Raw genomic sequence first — 17,970 nt, forward strand, 5'->3', positions numbered from 1 at the left:
TTCCACCACCAACTGATCAATGAAAAATATGAATATCATTCTCGTGTTGCCAACGTGAAAAAAATTAATTTAGTGGAATAAGTTTGCCGCACTGGTTCTGATCAAATATCAAATTCAACTTCAAAATTCAAATTGATTATAATAGATTTTATTGAGATCTATCGTGTATGTTACCTATAAAGTAGTAGGTATTTCATTTATGACCATGATTAATTTTTGGGTTTAGGTATATTGAAAATGTCAAGGTTGGCTTTGATTTATTAGAAACAAAATAGAACAATATTTTTAGAAATTGGTTTTGTTAGATTAAGCACGCGCTAAACAAATTATTGTAAAAATTTACATGTATAAATTCACTTTTTTAAGAAAATGCTTAAAAATCAAAGGGTTTTATTTTTTTTTTCAATGTGATTTGTTTCCATATTTGAATTTGGTTGCTACTCTTTTTTTATATTTTCTTTTTAAATTTATAAATTCAAATTTAAAATGGAAAAGTCGTACCGAGAAAGAAAAACCGGAGCAACACTAAGTTATATAAATATACAGCATGTCTTCCGATAGATGAAACAGCTTTCGTAAAAGACAAATAATATTGGCATTGGAAAATGGCCTCCTCACATTCAGTTCTGTTTCCGTTTGTCCAGTAAGCCTTGGAAATTTTGAGGGAATGAAAAATTGAATGCGAGTGCAAAATTGAAATCTATAGGTCAGTCAAATTGTTGAAATTAGGTACATCGTTTTTTTGCCAAAATTTAGTTCAGTAAACAAAGATACGTAAAAATTACGAAAAAATCTGTAGAATTGAATGAACTACTTTACTCCAGCTGAATGTTGGGGCTTCATTGCCAAAATGGCGTCCAGAGTTTGCAAGTTTTTATTTTAAAGAAAAACTAAACATTTCAGAAAAAAATGATTTAGACAAGTTGTAGAACTTTTTATAACAAAAATATTGCAAAATAATTAAAAATATGCGAAAAATCTACCGAAACTTTGACTTTTTTTTTTGGATCGAAAAATATAATCTTTTTCTTATCTTTGAAATTTAATCGGAATGGCATTGTTGCCATTTGAAAGCCGACATTTTTCACGAATTTAAAAAAAAATGTCTTACGACAAACATCCAAGAAAAAGTTTTTTTTCAGAAAATCTACGACCTCATTTATTAATAGTAAGTTCTGAAATTTACACATGTAGCTGAATACTTTCACTTCAATAGTCCCCAATGATTGACCTTTTTTTTTATAGTAAATTTAATTTTGTTGGGCCCCGTAAAATGCTGGCTCTGCTCGACACGTTGATGCACGGTGGTGTGGAGAGAAAGATTAGACTAAAGATACTCAGAAATAATATCGCAATTGTAATTTTTTTTATTTACAAAAAGGTTTAAAACTTGTATGTACATATTTGCAATTGATTAGGATACTGAAATGCAGTCAAATAGTGTAATATTATTTTTTTAATTTCCAAGGCTACTGGTTTTTATGAATTTGAAATCATGGCAGATTTTGTTTCATAATTGTTGAATCCTAGGAGGCTATTTCGTAACACCAACATTGTTTGTTTTTTTTTACGTCGTTTCTCCTATTTGGACACACTCTGTATAACCAGAAGTTTTTTTTCTTTGCATTTGAGCGACAACTACTGAAAATATATCTTTTTAAAAATTTGCTGACATTCTTTCATGAATTTAAAAAAAATGTCCTACGACGAACAGGAGCCAAGAAAAATTTTTTTTTCTTCGACAAATTGCTACGACTTCATTTATTAATATTATGATCTAAAATTTTCACATGTCGTAGTTGAATACTTTCACTTCAATATAAAAAATAGTCCGCAATGATTGATCTTTTTTTACAGTAAACTTAATTTCGTTGGGCCCCGTAAAATGCTTGCTCTGCTCGAAATGTTGATGCACGGTGTTGTGGAAAGACTGTGACTGAAGATACTCAGAAGGACTATCGCAATTGTAATTTTTTTATTTACAAAACTTGTGTGCATATTTCTAATTGATTGGGAGTATCCACTGAAACGCAGGCAAATAGTGTAAGATTATTTTTTTTCATTTCCAAGGATTACTGGTTTTTATGAATTTGAAATCATGGCAGATTTTGTTTCATAATTGTTGAATCCTAGGAGGCTATTTCGTAACACCAACATTGTTTGTTTTTTTTAAGTCGTTTCTCCTATTTGGACACACTCTGTATAACCAGAAGTTTTTTTACTTTGCATTTGAGCGACAACTACTGAAAATATATCTTTTTAAAAATTTGCTGACATTCTTTCATGAATTTAAAAAAAATGTCCTACGACGAACAGGAGCCAAGAAAAATTTTTTTTTCTTCGACAAATTGCTACGACTTCATTTATTAATATTATGATCTAAAATTTTCACATGTTGTAGTTGAATACTTTCACTGCAATATAAAAAATAGTCCGCAATGATTGACCCCCCTTTTTTACAGTAAACTTAATTTCGTTGGGCCCCGTAAAATGATCGCTCCCTTTGACACATTGATGTACGGTGGTAGGAAGGAAAGAGTGTGACTAAAGATACTCAGAAATACTATCGCAATTGTAATTTTTTTATTTACAAAACTTGTGTGTGCATATTTCTAATTGATTGGGAGTATCCACTGAAACGCAGGCAAATAGTGTAAGATTATTTTTTTTCATTTCCAAGGATTACTGGTTTTTATGAATTTGAAATCATGGCAGATTTTGTTTCATAATCACAGTTGAATCTTAGGAGGCTATTTTGTAACACCAACATTGTTTTGTTTTTTTTAAGTCGTTTCTCCTATTTGGACACACTGTATAACCAGAATTTTTTTTTCTCTGCATTTGAGTGACAACTACTGAAAATATATCTTTTTAAAAATTTGCTGACATTCTTTCATGAATTTAAAAAAAATGTCCTACGACGAACAGGAGCCAAGAAAAATTTTTTTTTCTTCGACAAATTGCTACGACTTCATTTATTAATATTATGATCTAAAATTTTCACATGTTGTAGTTGAATACTTTCACTGCAATATAAAAAATAGTCCGCAATGATTGACCCCCCTTTTTTACAGTAAACTTAATTTCGTTGGGCCCCGTAAAATGATCGCTCCCTTTGACACATTGATGTACGGTGGTAGGAAGGAAAGAGTGTGACTAAAGATACTCAGAAATACTATCGCAATTGTAATTTTTTTATTTACAAAACTTGTGTGTGCATATTTCTAATTGATTGGGAGTATCCACTGAAACGCAGGCAAATAGTGTAAGATTATTTTTTTTCATTTCCAAGGATTACTGGTTTTTATGAATTTGAAATCATGGCAGATTTTGTTTCATAATCACAGTTGAATCTTAGGAGGCTATTTTGTAACACCAACATTGTTTTGTTTTTTTTTACATCGTTTCTCCTATTTGGACACACTCTGTATAACCAGAAGTTTTTTTACTTTGCATTTGAGCGACAACTACTGAAAATATATCTTTTTAAAAATTTGCTGACATTCTTTCATGGATTTAAAAAAAATGTCCTACGACGAAGAGGAGCCAAGAAAATTTTTTTTTTCTTCAACAAATCGCTACTTCATTTATTAATATTAAGGTCTGGAATTTACACATCTTGTAGTTGAATACTTTCACTTCAATATAAAAAATAGTCCGCAATGATTGATCTCCTTTTTTTACAGTAAACTTAATTTCGTTGGGCCCCGTAAAATGCTTGCTCTGCTCGAAATGTTGATGCACGGTGTTGTGGAGAGAAAGACTGTGACTGAAGATACTCAGAAGGAGTATCGCAATTGTAATTTTTTTTATTTACAAAAAGGATTAAAATTTGTGTGTGCAATTTCTAGTATCCACAGAAACGCAGGGAAATAGTGTAAGACTATTTTTTTTTATTTCCACGGCTTACTGGATTTTACGGATTTAAAATCACGGAAGATTTTGTTTCATAATCACAGTTGAATCCCAGGAGGCTATTTTGTAACACCAACATTGTTTTGTTTTTTTTTTAGGTCGTTTCTCCTATTTGGACACACTCTGTATAACCAGAAGTTTTTTTACTCTGCATTTGAGTGACGAATACTGAAAATATACCGTTTTAAGAATTTGTCTTCCAACAAATACACATTTGCCTTGATATACCAATCGCCATGTATAAATGGGCACACCCTGTACAGGAATACTTGTAATTTTGCATTTTTTTGTTTCTTGCCTAAAATATTCGAATTAGTCGTCGTCTGTCGGAAAAGAAACAAGCGGGTAATACTGGAAACTAACTCTTTATTGCCATACCACTAATAAAATACAAATATATTTGTACCACATGGCATAGAATGCTCCATCAGGATTATTACTCGTACTATCGTAGAATACTGTTAGTCGGCAGATATTACAACAAACATTATCATTCAAACGAATTTAGTATAAAAGAGAAGCAGTACAAAAATTAGTAGTAGGTTTTTTTCCCTTTTGATATGAACACATTGAGAAACCACTGTTAGTGAGGTAATGGCAGAGCTGGCTCCTAGAGATTCACCACATTTTACAATAACGGAACTCTTAAACATCCTAAGACACACGCCGCGTGCCGTCGTAATATATTACATTAAATTCACAACACTGGGACATCGTACTATTGGAAATAAACTAATCTAGTCAGAAATGCAGTAAAAAAAAAATTAAGTACACAAACACACCTCTAAAATCTTGGCACCCGCTCGCTAACAATACACCGTAAGATTCTAGAAACACCGACATCTCCGCAGAAACGCTCTCAGGTATGCCAAAACTTAAAAATAAATGCAATTCCCTAAAGTAGTGGTGTCATGTATCGAAATACGTGCAATGCTAGGGTTCGCCAGCACCCACCACGTTTTCCTTAACCCTACCATTATACATATACAATATGGATATTTATAATCTATAAAACAATTGAAACTTAAGGATTATTCGAAATTAGGCTACGACTTTGGCCTCGTCCAGCTTGGCCTTTTTCTCGGGGGTGGCGCCGTCCTCCGGCTTGCTGTCCGTGGCATCGCCGCCTCCCGTGGATTTCCTCTTCACTGCAAGCAAAAGTACCAGATCAGTACCAGAACAAGCAAGTGTAACATAATCACACAACAAAGCCTTTAATAATAATAAAAAAAACAAATGGTACAAGAAATCGTTCTTCTATAGAGTGCGTTTTAAAAAAGGATCATTAAAGTGGTTATATTTTTATAATGAACCGTGGGACCCATATTGTTTCTCAGGAGATTTATGCCCACATAAAGAATTTTAGTGACAAAAAAATTTGGATTGAATTTTGTTAAATATTTATAAAAAATTATCATTTTTTTTTTATTTTCTGTAAAATAAAATTTTCCTCAGTGATATACAGGCTGTTATAAAATAAATTCGCTTCTCAGAGATCTCGGAAACGGTAAGAGGTACAAAGTATAGTAGAACCTCGATAATCCGAACCCCTGTAATCCGAATGCCGTTCTTTGTTGAGTTTTTTGTTTTCTTTAATTTTTTTATCTTTCTGTACAGTATAATTTTTGTGTGTGTACAGTACTGTACTTTCTGTGTGTGTATAAGATTGTATACTAAAAATATTACGAAATTCATGTGCAATACATTACATAAAATATAGTTACCTTACTGTAGCACAGTAGTATGTATTTCATAAAACAAACTATTTTGTACCTTTAACAATACAACATGCTCCTTATTTTATGGGAAATAGTATGTCAGTGTTCATTTTTTGCATGCTACTATGCCTGGAAAGCACTTTGTTTGGTAATCCGAACGATTCGATAGTCCGAACCACCCCCGGTCCCAATTAGTTCGGATTATCGAGGTTCTACTGTAGCTTAAATGGGGGCAAAGTTACATAATCAGGGAACCAACAATATGCCTCTAAAAAATCAAGGCTAACATGATTAGTTTTCGAAATATTTGAAAAAACCCCAAAATTTTGGAAAGAGTGACCACAAAAAACTTGTGATTTTCACCCGTTTTTCCACAATTCAGAGCATTAAAAAAAAATACATAGAAATATGTTTTTGGTCGCAAATTACTTGTCGTAAAAAACTGAAATGAGCATAGCTTTCAGTATTTTGAAAATTTTAAAAATCACCCCTACTTAGGGGTTGAAAAAATGCCGAAAATGAAAAATTTAAATATTACCAATTGATATAAAAACTATTAGCATGTGAATTATCTTAATATATATTTTTTACAATAATTATTTCTGATATTCTCTATTTTTGGGGGTGATTCCACCCCCTGAGCGCGCTTAAGGGTGGATTTTCTAATTCAACATGCTTATTTCAGTCGTGAGAATAAATCTTTCTTTGCATCAAGAATCATTCGATAGAAAAATTCACATGCTAATACTTTTTATATTTATTGGTAATATTCAATTCTTCATTTTGGGTGTCTTTTCAACCCCTAAATAGGGGTGATTTTTGAAAATTTTCAAAAAACTAAAAGCTTAATTTTTTACGACAAGTAATTTGAGAGCAAAAACATATTTTTATCTATTTTCTTTAGTTCTCTGCGAATTGTGAAAAAACGGGCGATTTTTACGGTCACTCTTTGTTTTTGTTTCATTTCAGCCTTGTTTGAGGCGATATTGAAAAAAGAACACTATCGAATGGCATAAACAATTTTTATATGTAACATTACGTCTTTCCAAGACATCGTCAACTTCATTTTTTTAAATATGGCCCTGGAAATTTTATTAAATTTTTTGCAATTTATAATATATTAATAAAAAATAGAGATTTTGGAATTAATACATTGAACATGAATTTTTCAAGATAAAACGTCTGAATCTCGTTCGGGCTGAGGCAACACAGTATTGGAGGTTATGAAGGCTTGCAAAAAATGTAATAAAATTTCCAGACCTGGATTTAAAAAAATGTTGATGATGGTCCTGGAAAGACAGAACGTTATTTGCAAAAATTGATTATGCCATTCGATAGAGAGCAATAAGTTACCATGAGAGTGTTCTTTCTTCAATATCACCTCAAACAAGGCTGAATTGAAACAAAAATACGGGTTTCCAAAATTTTGTTTTTTTTGGCAAATATTACGAAAACTAAACAATCATGTTAGCCATGCTTTTTTAGAGGCAAAACGTTGGTCCCCTGACTACACCAACTTTGTCCCCATTGCTTCCGAGGCCCCTGTAGTGAGAAGAGAATTTGTAACAGCCTGTATCTAAATTTAAATTTTATATTAGTAGGCATTCGATTTTTCAAACTTCATAATGCCAAAAAAATAAAGAATGAAAATTTTGCGAAAAATAAGATAACAATTATTAGCTGATTATGCAAAAAAATATATTACAAATATATCTTCAACCCTTTTCGAGAACTCAAAGTTGGTCACCCCTATTTGAATTTATTTAGTAAACGTTCGAAATTTTTTCATCATAAAAGTTCTTTAAGTGGAAGTTAGGAATCATCTACGATAAAACAATGCAGCTCCAACACCTCATGACAAAAATATGAAAAATTTTTCCGAGCTGTCACTGCTAAATACGATAATTGGGTCAAATATACCTTAGTTGTTTCACTTCCAAGTTACTGGGTGTTTAAGTTTTTTAAAAGTAGCACAGGTATGGATATAAAGATGTTTGATGTAGATTTATGAAACCTAGGATGCCCGGCTAAACTAAATGCAGGTAAACATTCCCGGAATTTGTATACAGTTACCACAATTAGCGGTGTAGGTACTGGAAGATGCCATTATTAAGAATGTTAGAATTTTGATGTCACCGACTATTTTTGAAATTTGATAATTAATCCACAATTGTGTCAAAGAAAAAATATCTTATATTTTATTCAAGACATGAATCATTTTAGAGTTACGTTTTTTAACCTAAAATAAGATTATCACACACTTGAATAAATCGAAAATAATTTTAAAATTCCTCATTTCGTAATATGTAGGAATTTTTTTTGCAATTCAATTTTAAATAAAAAGTTTCAATACTTGGAAAATTGAGTGACATAGAAATTTACCCCTTACTATTCTTCAGGTGTCAAAGAAAAAATATCCCGTTTTATTCAAAACAGGAATCATTTTTGAGTTACTTTTAGTCACATTGAATAAATGAAAATAATTCTAGAATTACTTGTTTCGCAAAAAAAAGTTATAGGAGCTTTTATTGCAATTGTACTTTTAAATAAAATATAACCATTAAATTCAGTGGTTTAAAAATTTGCCCCTTATTTTTTCTCAGAAAATGTGAAATTTCTACGTCTGACGATTATTTAAATTTGTATTTTCAACAAAAAATTTCTAATTTTTTTGTGAAAAGATCAATTTTAAAGTTATTTTCTGTTTATTCAGTTGTATGGTAAACTTATCTTAGCCAAGTAATAACTCAACTTTTTTTTTGAAATACAATTTGTGAATCAAACGAATTTATCGACAGTAGACCGCCTCTCAATATCACCACCACCGGTTGATATAATTGCACAAAAATTCACTGAATTTCTACCATTATTTAGATATGCCAAAAGCCCAAATATTATTATTAACCTACATCTTTTGAGATATTTGCGAATTTGTAACATTTTTCAAAAACTGAAATACCCTGCAACTAGCAAATTAACAATTTTGGACAAACATACATTTAGCCACCTGTGAAAAAATTTTAAAATACTGGAAAATAATGTCAGTAAAAATCCCAGAATTTCGATGACAATGAGTATTTTGGAAATTAGATCAGTGAACGAAAAAACGAAAACGAACGAAAAAACTAAACGAACAAAATGCTCTTCGTTTTATTTGAAAACAAATGCAATTTTTGAATTTTTCTTTGTAAATACAATTTTAAAAACATTTAGGATTTTCAACAATTATCTTATATTTAAAAAAGAAATTCTTATAAACCATTTTTTTTGGGATAATTTTACTTGTTCTGACTGATTTTAAACTTAAAAAAGAATATAACTCGAAAATTACTTGTTTTTTTAATCAAATCACTCATTGAATTTCCAAAATACTCAATAGTTTTGAAATTCTGGTGTTTTAGTGATGGTCTTTTGTAGTATCTTAGCCACGACATTGATATTTATGTAATTGTATACAAACAAATTTACTTATTTAAGTTTCTGTTTCTAGCCCAAATTATGTTAAGCCAACTGATCTATGTCAAATATTTTCCGAGATTGGAAATTATATTTTTCAAAAACTTTTACCACCCTGGATATAAAAAATTATACATTTAAACATACGTTCATAGAAATTTTTTTCTTAAAATAATAGACAGAACTTTTTTAAACTTTTAACACCCCGTATATAAAAAAAAAGACATTTAGCACTTATAGAAACTTTTTTTCTTAAAATAACCGGGATAATCAGTTTCTTTATTACAGAAACATTTTCAAGAATCCTGTGTGTATATAAATACAGAATATAAAAAATATGTACCGTAAATGTGTTCAGAATGTATAAGTAATGTATTTTTATAAATATTTAATTTTTGTCTATGTTGAAGAATGGAATTACTGGAACTGGTTTATTATCAATTAAGTCAAGCTTGACTTATAAATGTTAAGGTATTATCATACAAAAGACCTACAATTAACAGTGAAAGCACTTAGCTATGAATCTGAATTGTCCGAGAAAGATTATGTACGTAATGGGGCCAAGTAAAACAAATTCTTGTAGATGTATTATAAATGAAATTGAAAAAATGTGTTACAACAGCAAATTTTTGCAAGACATGTAATTATTTGCTCAAAATATCAAGTGGTAAAAAGTTTACAGACAATTTAATATTATTTTTACTCGGATATAAATATTTCTATGCCTCCTATTTCGGAACAAAATTGGCAAAATCCAATTTATTCTAAAAAAATGTGTATTATTTTCGTGTACTTGCACATTCAAATTTTGGCAGATATACCTCCACCTGAACAAACACATGTATTTAGCTTGGCTCTCAGTCAAACATTGCAAAATCTGCAAAAATGTATGAAAATTAAGGAATATTCCCAATTATTCCTCCCTACAAATATTACGTTGTTTACTACAGTTAAGTACCGTGACAAACAACCTAATACGAAGTGATAAGCTTAGTGATAATAAAAAATAGAACATTTAGATTATTTGCTTAAGAATTATTCCTTCCGATTGTGTAATACCTTGATTTAAAAGCTCAGACACTCAAAACCGATCATTTACATATCCAGTTTGTTTAAACCTCTAATACTTCTTTAAGCTGTAATAGAAACTACAATAGCAAAAGTAAGCCAGATGTGTACAATATTAAATAGGACGTTAGGATGACCTTCAAAGGAAAATCAGGTCCATATTGTGTAACAGTACACTCATTATCTACGAGACTTTAGCATTAATTAAAATATTTATTAGATAACTGCATGTTGAACTATATGAATGTTGGTTACGTGAACTTTTCAACAAGTTGGCGATAAAGGAATATAACTCGAATAACAAATTTAATCAAAGTCTGCAATGTACACCCACTATACAAAATTTCAACCAAAAAAAAATCCCTGATATTTCTAGGTTTTGATTATTTCAAAATTATACAATGGACATCACAAAGTTTGCAACTCTTCTTATGAGAAATATTTGTATCTATTTGATAAAAAAAAATCAGCCAAAATTGAAAACATGTTTTTAGAAAAATATGTGGTCTTTAGCTAAATTCCAGTATCTGGGCTAAGAAGTGTTTAGTTTTCGAGATACAGGGTGTTTAACTCGGAATCCCTGGAATCATTTACTATTCATTTAATTGGAAAATTCAAATATTATTTTGAAATTAATGATCCGGCTCGAAGGACCAACAAATGTGTGTGATAAATGGTAAGTGGACTAAGGGAGAAGTTGAATTTGCACCAAACATCAAGAAGACCGTCAGAATTCAATTTGTAATGAAAAAGTAGTGTCCGCATGTATTTCTCTGTTTTGATGAAACGCAGATTTTCCGCTTCATTCAGTGCACATGATTGGCACGAACATTTTTGCATCTGCTTAACTTGCACACCGACATTTGGTAAGTGTAATTTCAAAATTATATTTTCATTTTCCAATTAAATGAATACCAAACATATTCAAAACGTCCAAAGACAAACATACATATTTCGCTTTTTATCCTTTATAAAGGGGCAGATAAAACTGGATTGCTTGAATAAAATTTTGTTCAAATCTTTCTTGATGTTAGGTTTATTTTTATTTAATTAAGAGCACCACTTAATATTTGGGTGAACTCGAAAAGGTACCATTTAAATAAAAAATGGCTGATTTTTTTGTAAAAAAATTAAATATTCTCCATGGTTTGTTCTTAAATAAATGAAAAAAATGTCACATGAGAAAAATGGGGCAAAATTGTATTAGGCTCTCCGATTTTGTCTTATAAGGGGAAAAAGTGAAATATTCAAATAAATGTTTCATTTGCTAATTTTTAAATGTCTTGAATATATTCTAAACCAATCTCAATTCAGGTCAACGGGAATAAATATATTATCTGGTAAATAAGGACTAATTACGATTGAAATTTGAAAAAACTTCAAGGAAATTTAAGAAATTCCCTGGTATTTTCCTATTATTACCAGATCTATGAAATTCCCTGCCAATTTTCCAGTTTAATATAAGCTTAGAATGTGAATTAAAAAAAATCCCCTCAGCTCTCATAATCTTTGCGCACACAGGACCACAACTTTACAAACATGAAATATAGAAAAACTATATCCGGTATCTACCGATGCCTGCAAAGCCCTTTCCTAGCGATATTTTTCACATCATCGGAGAAAATATTTATGAAAATTTAAGGTAAGGAAAATTCTCATTTCCCAATTAATTCCGAAAAGTGAGAAAAACTGAAAGGAATAATAGAATAATAATAATAAATAAATTATGATCGAAAATACAAAAATTCTCTTAACATTTTTCATAATTTAATACATCAAAATATTTTGGGAAATCTTGATAATTTTCATAATTTTTTTTGTTGGGGTTATTTTTGTGTTACAGCATAAATTATTCCGTTGCGAGGAAATAGGTTACTATTGATTTATAACAAGGTGTACTGGCACACGTGTAAAATGTACTGTTTGATCAGTGACCTCAACACAAACAAACGGGTAAGTTTTGCCACCTGCTGCTTATATTAAGATATGACAGAAGTTTTAGTCCATCATAATTTTGTGTTAATGACCAAGCTTTTGTAATACTTTTTTAAATACATTGAATTATTTGTAATTTAGAGAATTTCATATTTTTTTATTCGAAAAAGCTCAAAGTAAAACTTATTTTGAACACAAGAAGGCAACTTTTAATAAATTTTGTACGAGTTGATTTTTCGTTCGATATATATCTATAAATAAAACGGTCTAAAGAAAATGTAAAATATATATAAAAAATATACCTTAAATTCAATAAAAAGTAATTTGAATTACCTGCACAGGCATCCTTTTCGGGTTCCCCATTTTTTTCCTTCTTTTCGTCCTCTCCCGTTTCTTCCTCTTTGCTGTCTCCATTTTCCGCTTCGCCGTTTTCTACTTTGGCGGGTTCTTCCTTCTCCACTGATTTTTCCTCGACCTTGGTCTTCTCCTCAGCCTTGGTCTTTTCTACCTCTTCAACGGTGGATTCGACTTCCCTGTAAATGGATTATTATACTGAGGAAGTGGTAGAATTTCGAGGTGCAACAACCTCGAAAAGCTAACAGACCGTTACGGGATTTTTACAATGGGTTTTTAGTAATTCACATCAGAAATTTAAATATGCATAGTATACTAAGGAAATATATGAATGGTAAAATGTTTTTAAAGAAAAATGAAAACATATTAATGGGAAAAATTGTGGAAAATTAAATATTTGCTTATTTATAAAAGCCCAAGTATATCAAATAATTTCATTTTGAAATATTTATACAAAAACGTGTTAAAACTATAAACCACAATGTTTGTTATTTTAACCTTAACATGTTTATAATCCATCTCTTTCATACAGGAGACCTGAGTCACACTTTTGGCAATTCCAAAATATTTCCCCATTTCACGAAACTTGAAACAAAAATAGCGCAGTCACGTTGAAATAAAGACTACAGTTAAAGTGTTAAAATTAATGCACGGCGAAATCCGCTTAAATTCTTAATGACTTCCGCTTCCTATTCGTAACGTATTAATTAATAAATAACACAAGTCGGTTGGTGATTATTCTTATATAATCTACATTTTACAAAATAGTGCGATAAAATTCAACTTTGTTGTATTAACAGTGTATATTTCACCGTTAGATGTGTTTACACAAGATACCTTATTTCAGTTCCAATCCATTAGATAACAGAAAGCGGTTAGTTAATATATATATTTGTTAGATAAGAAAGCGTTTATTTTTGATAAGGCGGAAAACAATTTTTACCGCTTAAATTTTGAACACGTTTTGAAATTTCTAACTATTAAAATGCCGAACAAGTGGCCAGCTGTCACGATTCAAGAAAATAAAAATAAATGAAAAACATGACCGGCGCAAGAGAACGGCGTCTAATTTACCGGCTTTTTCTATCACCGTTTAACCCGCCATTTTGCCGATAAACCGCCAAAACAAAGAAGTTAACTTTTCGTAGTAACTAACGAAAAAAATGAAAGTATCAATACAGCTTTTTACTTACTTGGCTTGTTGGGTTTTGTCTGCCATTTTTTAGTTGTTTTCCTTTAAAATTATTTAAAAAATTCAGCAAAACTCAGGAGCGCGCACGCCGACGTACGTTAGCAAGCGAAACGACAGAGAGAAAGAGGCAGCGCGAAACAGAATACGAGCAAGGAAGCTCAGCCGCTGCTTCCACCTTATTGGTCGGTCGTTTCAAGGTGAATTACGATCGAATCTTCGTTGCTTCTCGCGCCTTTCGGCGTGGAAATTTTTACTTTTGTCAATAGTTTAGTTTATTTTTGTAATAAAAATTTTGTTTGTATTTTGCAATAATCGCATCTTTTAATAAAAGTTTATCCAAAACGCAGGCAATATTATTTTATTTTGTAGTTATTCATGGATACCTAATTAATATTTTTTACCAAACACTTGTTTATAAAAAAATACGAAATATATAGACAATTTATATTATTTTTCGTAAATCTGTTAATACTGTAACATACAATATGTACAAAGTATAAATAAAACTAGAGGGGAATACTACATTTCCTTTTCATAAATATGCAGGTATAAAATCAATGTTGCTGCTAGACAAGCTTTAACGTTTCATAACACTTCAACATTTGTTTTATCTTGCTGAGAGCGTGTTCTATTTTTATATTATTTGAAATTGAAGGATATTCTCTATTTTTGTTTAGCGCGGACAGTTCGCCGATCTTTTCTCTCTCTAGCGGTTTTCACAATTTTTTATAAAGATTTTCTACACAGTTAGCGATTCCAGTTGAATAAAATTGCAGAGGGCTCCAGCAGCCGGGCCTGCTCAGAGCCATCTATGATCTATACGCGCAAATTTGACGACTTGCGCTGCTCGCAGCGAGAGCCTTCAATAATATCCAAATGAAGTGAGAATCTAGGCAAAAGGCAGCAGCCATTTTCTGTGGTTTTTAAACTGAAATCGGGGATTAGTTCTGTTGTTGTTAATCTGTTACTTAATCAATTGCTGGCTGTGAGACATTAGTGTTAAATCTAGTGATAGGGCAAGGGGACAGAGTCGAAATGTATGTGTACGAATTGTGTTGACATAGGACAATTTGTGACATTCGTGTCCTCCGCTCTTGCAACCGAGAATACACTTGGTGCTTTAGGCGGAGTGTATATAGCAAATTCGGAGCCCTGGAAGGTTTAAAAGTCCAAACCATGGGCAACAATGCCGCTACGGCGAACAAAAAAGTTGATTCAGCGGAGAGCGTCAAAGAATTCCTTGATCAAGCCAAGGAAGACTTTGAAGAAAAGTGGAAGAAGAACCCGACGAATACCGCGGGTCTAGATGATTTCGAGAGGATCAAAACCTTGGGTACTGGCTCGTTTGGCCGGGTCATGATAGTGCAGCACAAACCCACAAAGGAGTACTATGCCATGAAAATCCTCGACAAACAAAAAGTTGTGAAACTGAAACAAGTGGAACACACGTTGAATGAAAAGCGAATTTTACAAGCCATCAGTTTTCCTTTTCTCGTGAGTCTGAGGTTTCATTTTAAAGACAATACAAATCTGTATATGGTGCTTGAATATGTGCCTGGAGGAGAAATGTTTTCGCATCTCCGGAAGGTTGGGAGGTTCTCTGAACCGCACTCGCGATTTTATGCAGCTCAAATAGTTCTGGCTTTTGAATACCTCCATTATTTAGATCTGATTTACCGGGATCTGAAGCCTGAGAACTTGTTAATAGATTCCCAGGGATATCTAAAAGTGACTGATTTTGGGTTTGCCAAACGAGTCAAGGGTCGCACCTGGACCCTCTGCGGAACACCAGAGTATCTCGCACCAGAGATTATCCTCAGCAAGGGCTACAATAAAGCAGTCGATTGGTGGGCATTGGGAGTGTTAGTCTATGAAATGGCTGCGGGTTATCCTCCGTTTTTCGCAGATCAGCCCATCCAAATCTATGAGAAGATCGTATCGGGAAAAGTAAGGTTTCCCTCACATTTTGGATCGGACTTGAAGGACTTGCTCCGTAACCTGCTTCAAGTGGATTTGACAAAGCGCTATGGGAACCTGAAGGCTGGTGTTAATGACATTAAGGGTCATAAGTGGTTCGCCTCGACCGACTGGATTGCGATTTTTCAGAGGAAAATCGAAGCCCCCTTTATACCGAGATGTAAGGGGCCCGGAGACACAAGCAATTTCGATGATTACGAGGAAGAGGCGCTTCGCATATCATCCACAGAGAAGTGTGCTAAGGAGTTTGCAGAGTTCTGAATGGTTTTTGTGTTTGTGTAAGTAGCCTTGCCATTCTCTCAGGCTATGATAGACTGCCGTTTGCCTCGGCTCTTCCATCGTCTGGCTCTGTGCTTGCTTGATTGGGGTCTCTGCACTTTTTACTGCACTTCGATACCATGGATACTGGAGTATTATGTCTGGAAGTGCGTCGAATAGGTAGGGTACTGTTCGGTTCAAGTATTAGTTGTGATGGAGATTTTTAATGTATATTTTATTGTATTATTTTTATTTATTAGTCATTATTGTATATATTGTATCATAGCCGGGTTAGCATTGCACTATTTACATTAAATAGTGTGCAACACAACATTAATTTTCATATCAGTGCAGAGGTAACCAATCTTAGAGTTTCAAAGTTCATAAAGTAGTAATATGATACAATCTTACCCATTATAATAATTATTATAAAGACATTAGGCTGCCTCGATGAGCTTTCAACTTCCAAAATATTTTTATCCCCGCAAAATATATTTACAGTACAATCTTTGAATTATCATTGAGCTGACAAGTATATCGTGCAAAACTTGGAATGTACTAGTCAATTTAAAGTGTTAAGTTAACCTTTATTTTACGATATACTGCAATTGATTTTTTTTTAACAATACCTATATATTTTTTAATTATATTAGTACCTACAGCGCTTTGTAAAGTATATTCATATACATTTGCTATTTTACTTATCATTGTTTGTGCGTATATTTAATGAATTATTTAGGATAATTAGAGCATAGGTTTTACCTTTTTTTTTTTATTTTATTAAGAACACCTATCTTTATTAAGCGTAAAAATTTTAAAAAAATCGATTGTACGATAATTGTTTAAGTTTTTTAATTTTTATCATGTTTAAGAGATAATACTTTACAGTTGAATGATAATTACGGGTGTATCAAGGTATATCCATAAATAATTTACTTAATTCAAGTAATTTGTAGCCGTAGTTATGTTATAAATATGACAAGTAGTAAGTTGCCTCCATGTTTGGTTGAATTAATGATCTGAATTTATTTATTTTAAAGATAATGTTTTATGTCTGTTTATCAAAATGGATTATAAACAAGCACAAAATGTTCAAAAAGTAAGTTAACACAACCACGTAATATTTGCATAACCGTTAACAACAAAAATTGTTTTACCTACGTTATCGCTTGTCTAAAGACTCGTTTCGATATACACATATATACTCGTTGTTAATGAGTCGTGCAAATGTTGTTAGAATACAACTTTAAAAAGTGTTTAAAATGTGGTAGTTGATTTAGCAACTCCTTTTACATAAATATGTAAAGAGAAATCAGCTTTAAATTGGTAGTTACATGTGATACAAATAAAATGTGTACCTATAATGAAAGAATAAATTTCTGTAATATATTAATTATTAAGTCGTACCAACCTGTTATGTTAGTCGATATGTTATCAAAGTGAAAGTTGTATCAGTTACAATCTGCATAATTATTTAAATAAAATACCATTTGAATTTGTTAAAAGTTTATAGACCCTCATATTTGAGTTGGATAGTTTTAGCCATTGTTGATTATTTGTAAATTATGGTCCTTCTTTTTAATAGTGAAATGTAGACTTTAATTGATTAGAACTTCAATAAAAATATTTGATGTCACACTGTCATCTTTTATTTCTGAAACCACACGACTCGTTTATGTTCAACTTATTTTTTGAACATTAATCAGGCCGATTATTAGTAACTCTTCTAGATTCAAATTAATCACTTTGCTTCAAGTCGTCTGCCAAGACAAAAATATTTATTCTACACCAAATAACTTTTCTTATATATTAAAGACCAGGCTGGTTAAAGTTTTTTAAATGTCCTACTGATAGGATAATATTGGTAAAGAAAACAATAATAGTAGATATCGAGGATGATCGTATTATCAAAACATTCAGCCTTTCAAGATCAAAGATTACATTTGAAATAAAAACCCTGTTTTATTTTTGTTTTCCGAATTATTTTTAGTTCGCGAACAAATTCGCTGTATTTTTAAATTGTAAATCTGCTGTTCCGCAGTTTCTTAAACATCGTGGTGCTATTTTATTAAAACTAGTTGGGACCGCTTTGAATTA

At 31.6% G+C, this 17,970-nt stretch overlaps 2 protein-coding genes across 2 annotated transcripts; one reads left to right on the forward strand and one right to left on the reverse strand.

Moving 5' to 3' along the window:
* Nucleotides 1–4,261: 4,261 nt before the first annotated feature.
* On the reverse strand, nucleotides 4,262–13,777 carry LOC108906340 (parathymosin-like). The gene is made up of 3 exons (XM_018709572.1): nucleotides 13,640–13,777; nucleotides 12,426–12,625; nucleotides 4,262–5,063 (listed from the first exon to the last, which is right to left on the reverse strand). Exons 1-3 carry the CDS (start codon nucleotides 13,663–13,665, stop codon nucleotides 4,957–4,959), a joined length of 333 nt encoding a protein of 110 aa, XP_018565088.1. The 5' UTR covers nucleotides 13,666–13,777; the 3' UTR covers nucleotides 4,262–4,956.
* Nucleotides 13,778–14,480: 703 nt separating this feature from the next.
* LOC108906362 (cAMP-dependent protein kinase catalytic subunit) lies at nucleotides 14,481–17,509 on the forward strand. The gene has a single exon (XM_018709595.1). It carries the CDS (start codon nucleotides 14,815–14,817, stop codon nucleotides 15,874–15,876), a length of 1,062 nt encoding a protein of 353 aa, XP_018565111.1. The 5' UTR covers nucleotides 14,481–14,814; the 3' UTR covers nucleotides 15,877–17,509.
* The last annotated feature ends 461 nt before the right edge of the window (nucleotides 17,510–17,970 follow it).

The sequence above is a fragment of the Anoplophora glabripennis genome, unplaced genomic scaffold, assembly GCF_000390285.2.
Source record: "Anoplophora glabripennis isolate ALB-LARVAE unplaced genomic scaffold, Agla_2.0 scaffold139, whole genome shotgun sequence".
Lineage (NCBI taxonomy): Eukaryota > Metazoa > Arthropoda > Insecta > Coleoptera > Cerambycidae > Anoplophora > Anoplophora glabripennis.

Coding starts and splice junctions, on each gene's coding strand:
- LOC108906362 (XM_018709595.1), top strand. CDS start 14,815: ATGGGCAACAATGCCGCTACGGCGAACAAAAAAGTTGATTCAGCGGAG.
- LOC108906340 (XM_018709572.1), bottom strand. CDS start 13,665: ATGGCAGACAAAACCCAACAAGCCAA. Junction 12,626..13,639: donor GACAAAACCCAACAAGCCAA/GTAAGTAAAAAG, acceptor ATCCATTTACAG/GGAAGTCGAATCCACCGTTG. Junction 5,064..12,425: donor CGAAAAGGATGCCTGTGCAG/GTAATTCAAATT, acceptor TTTTGCTTGCAG/TGAAGAGGAAATCCACGGGA.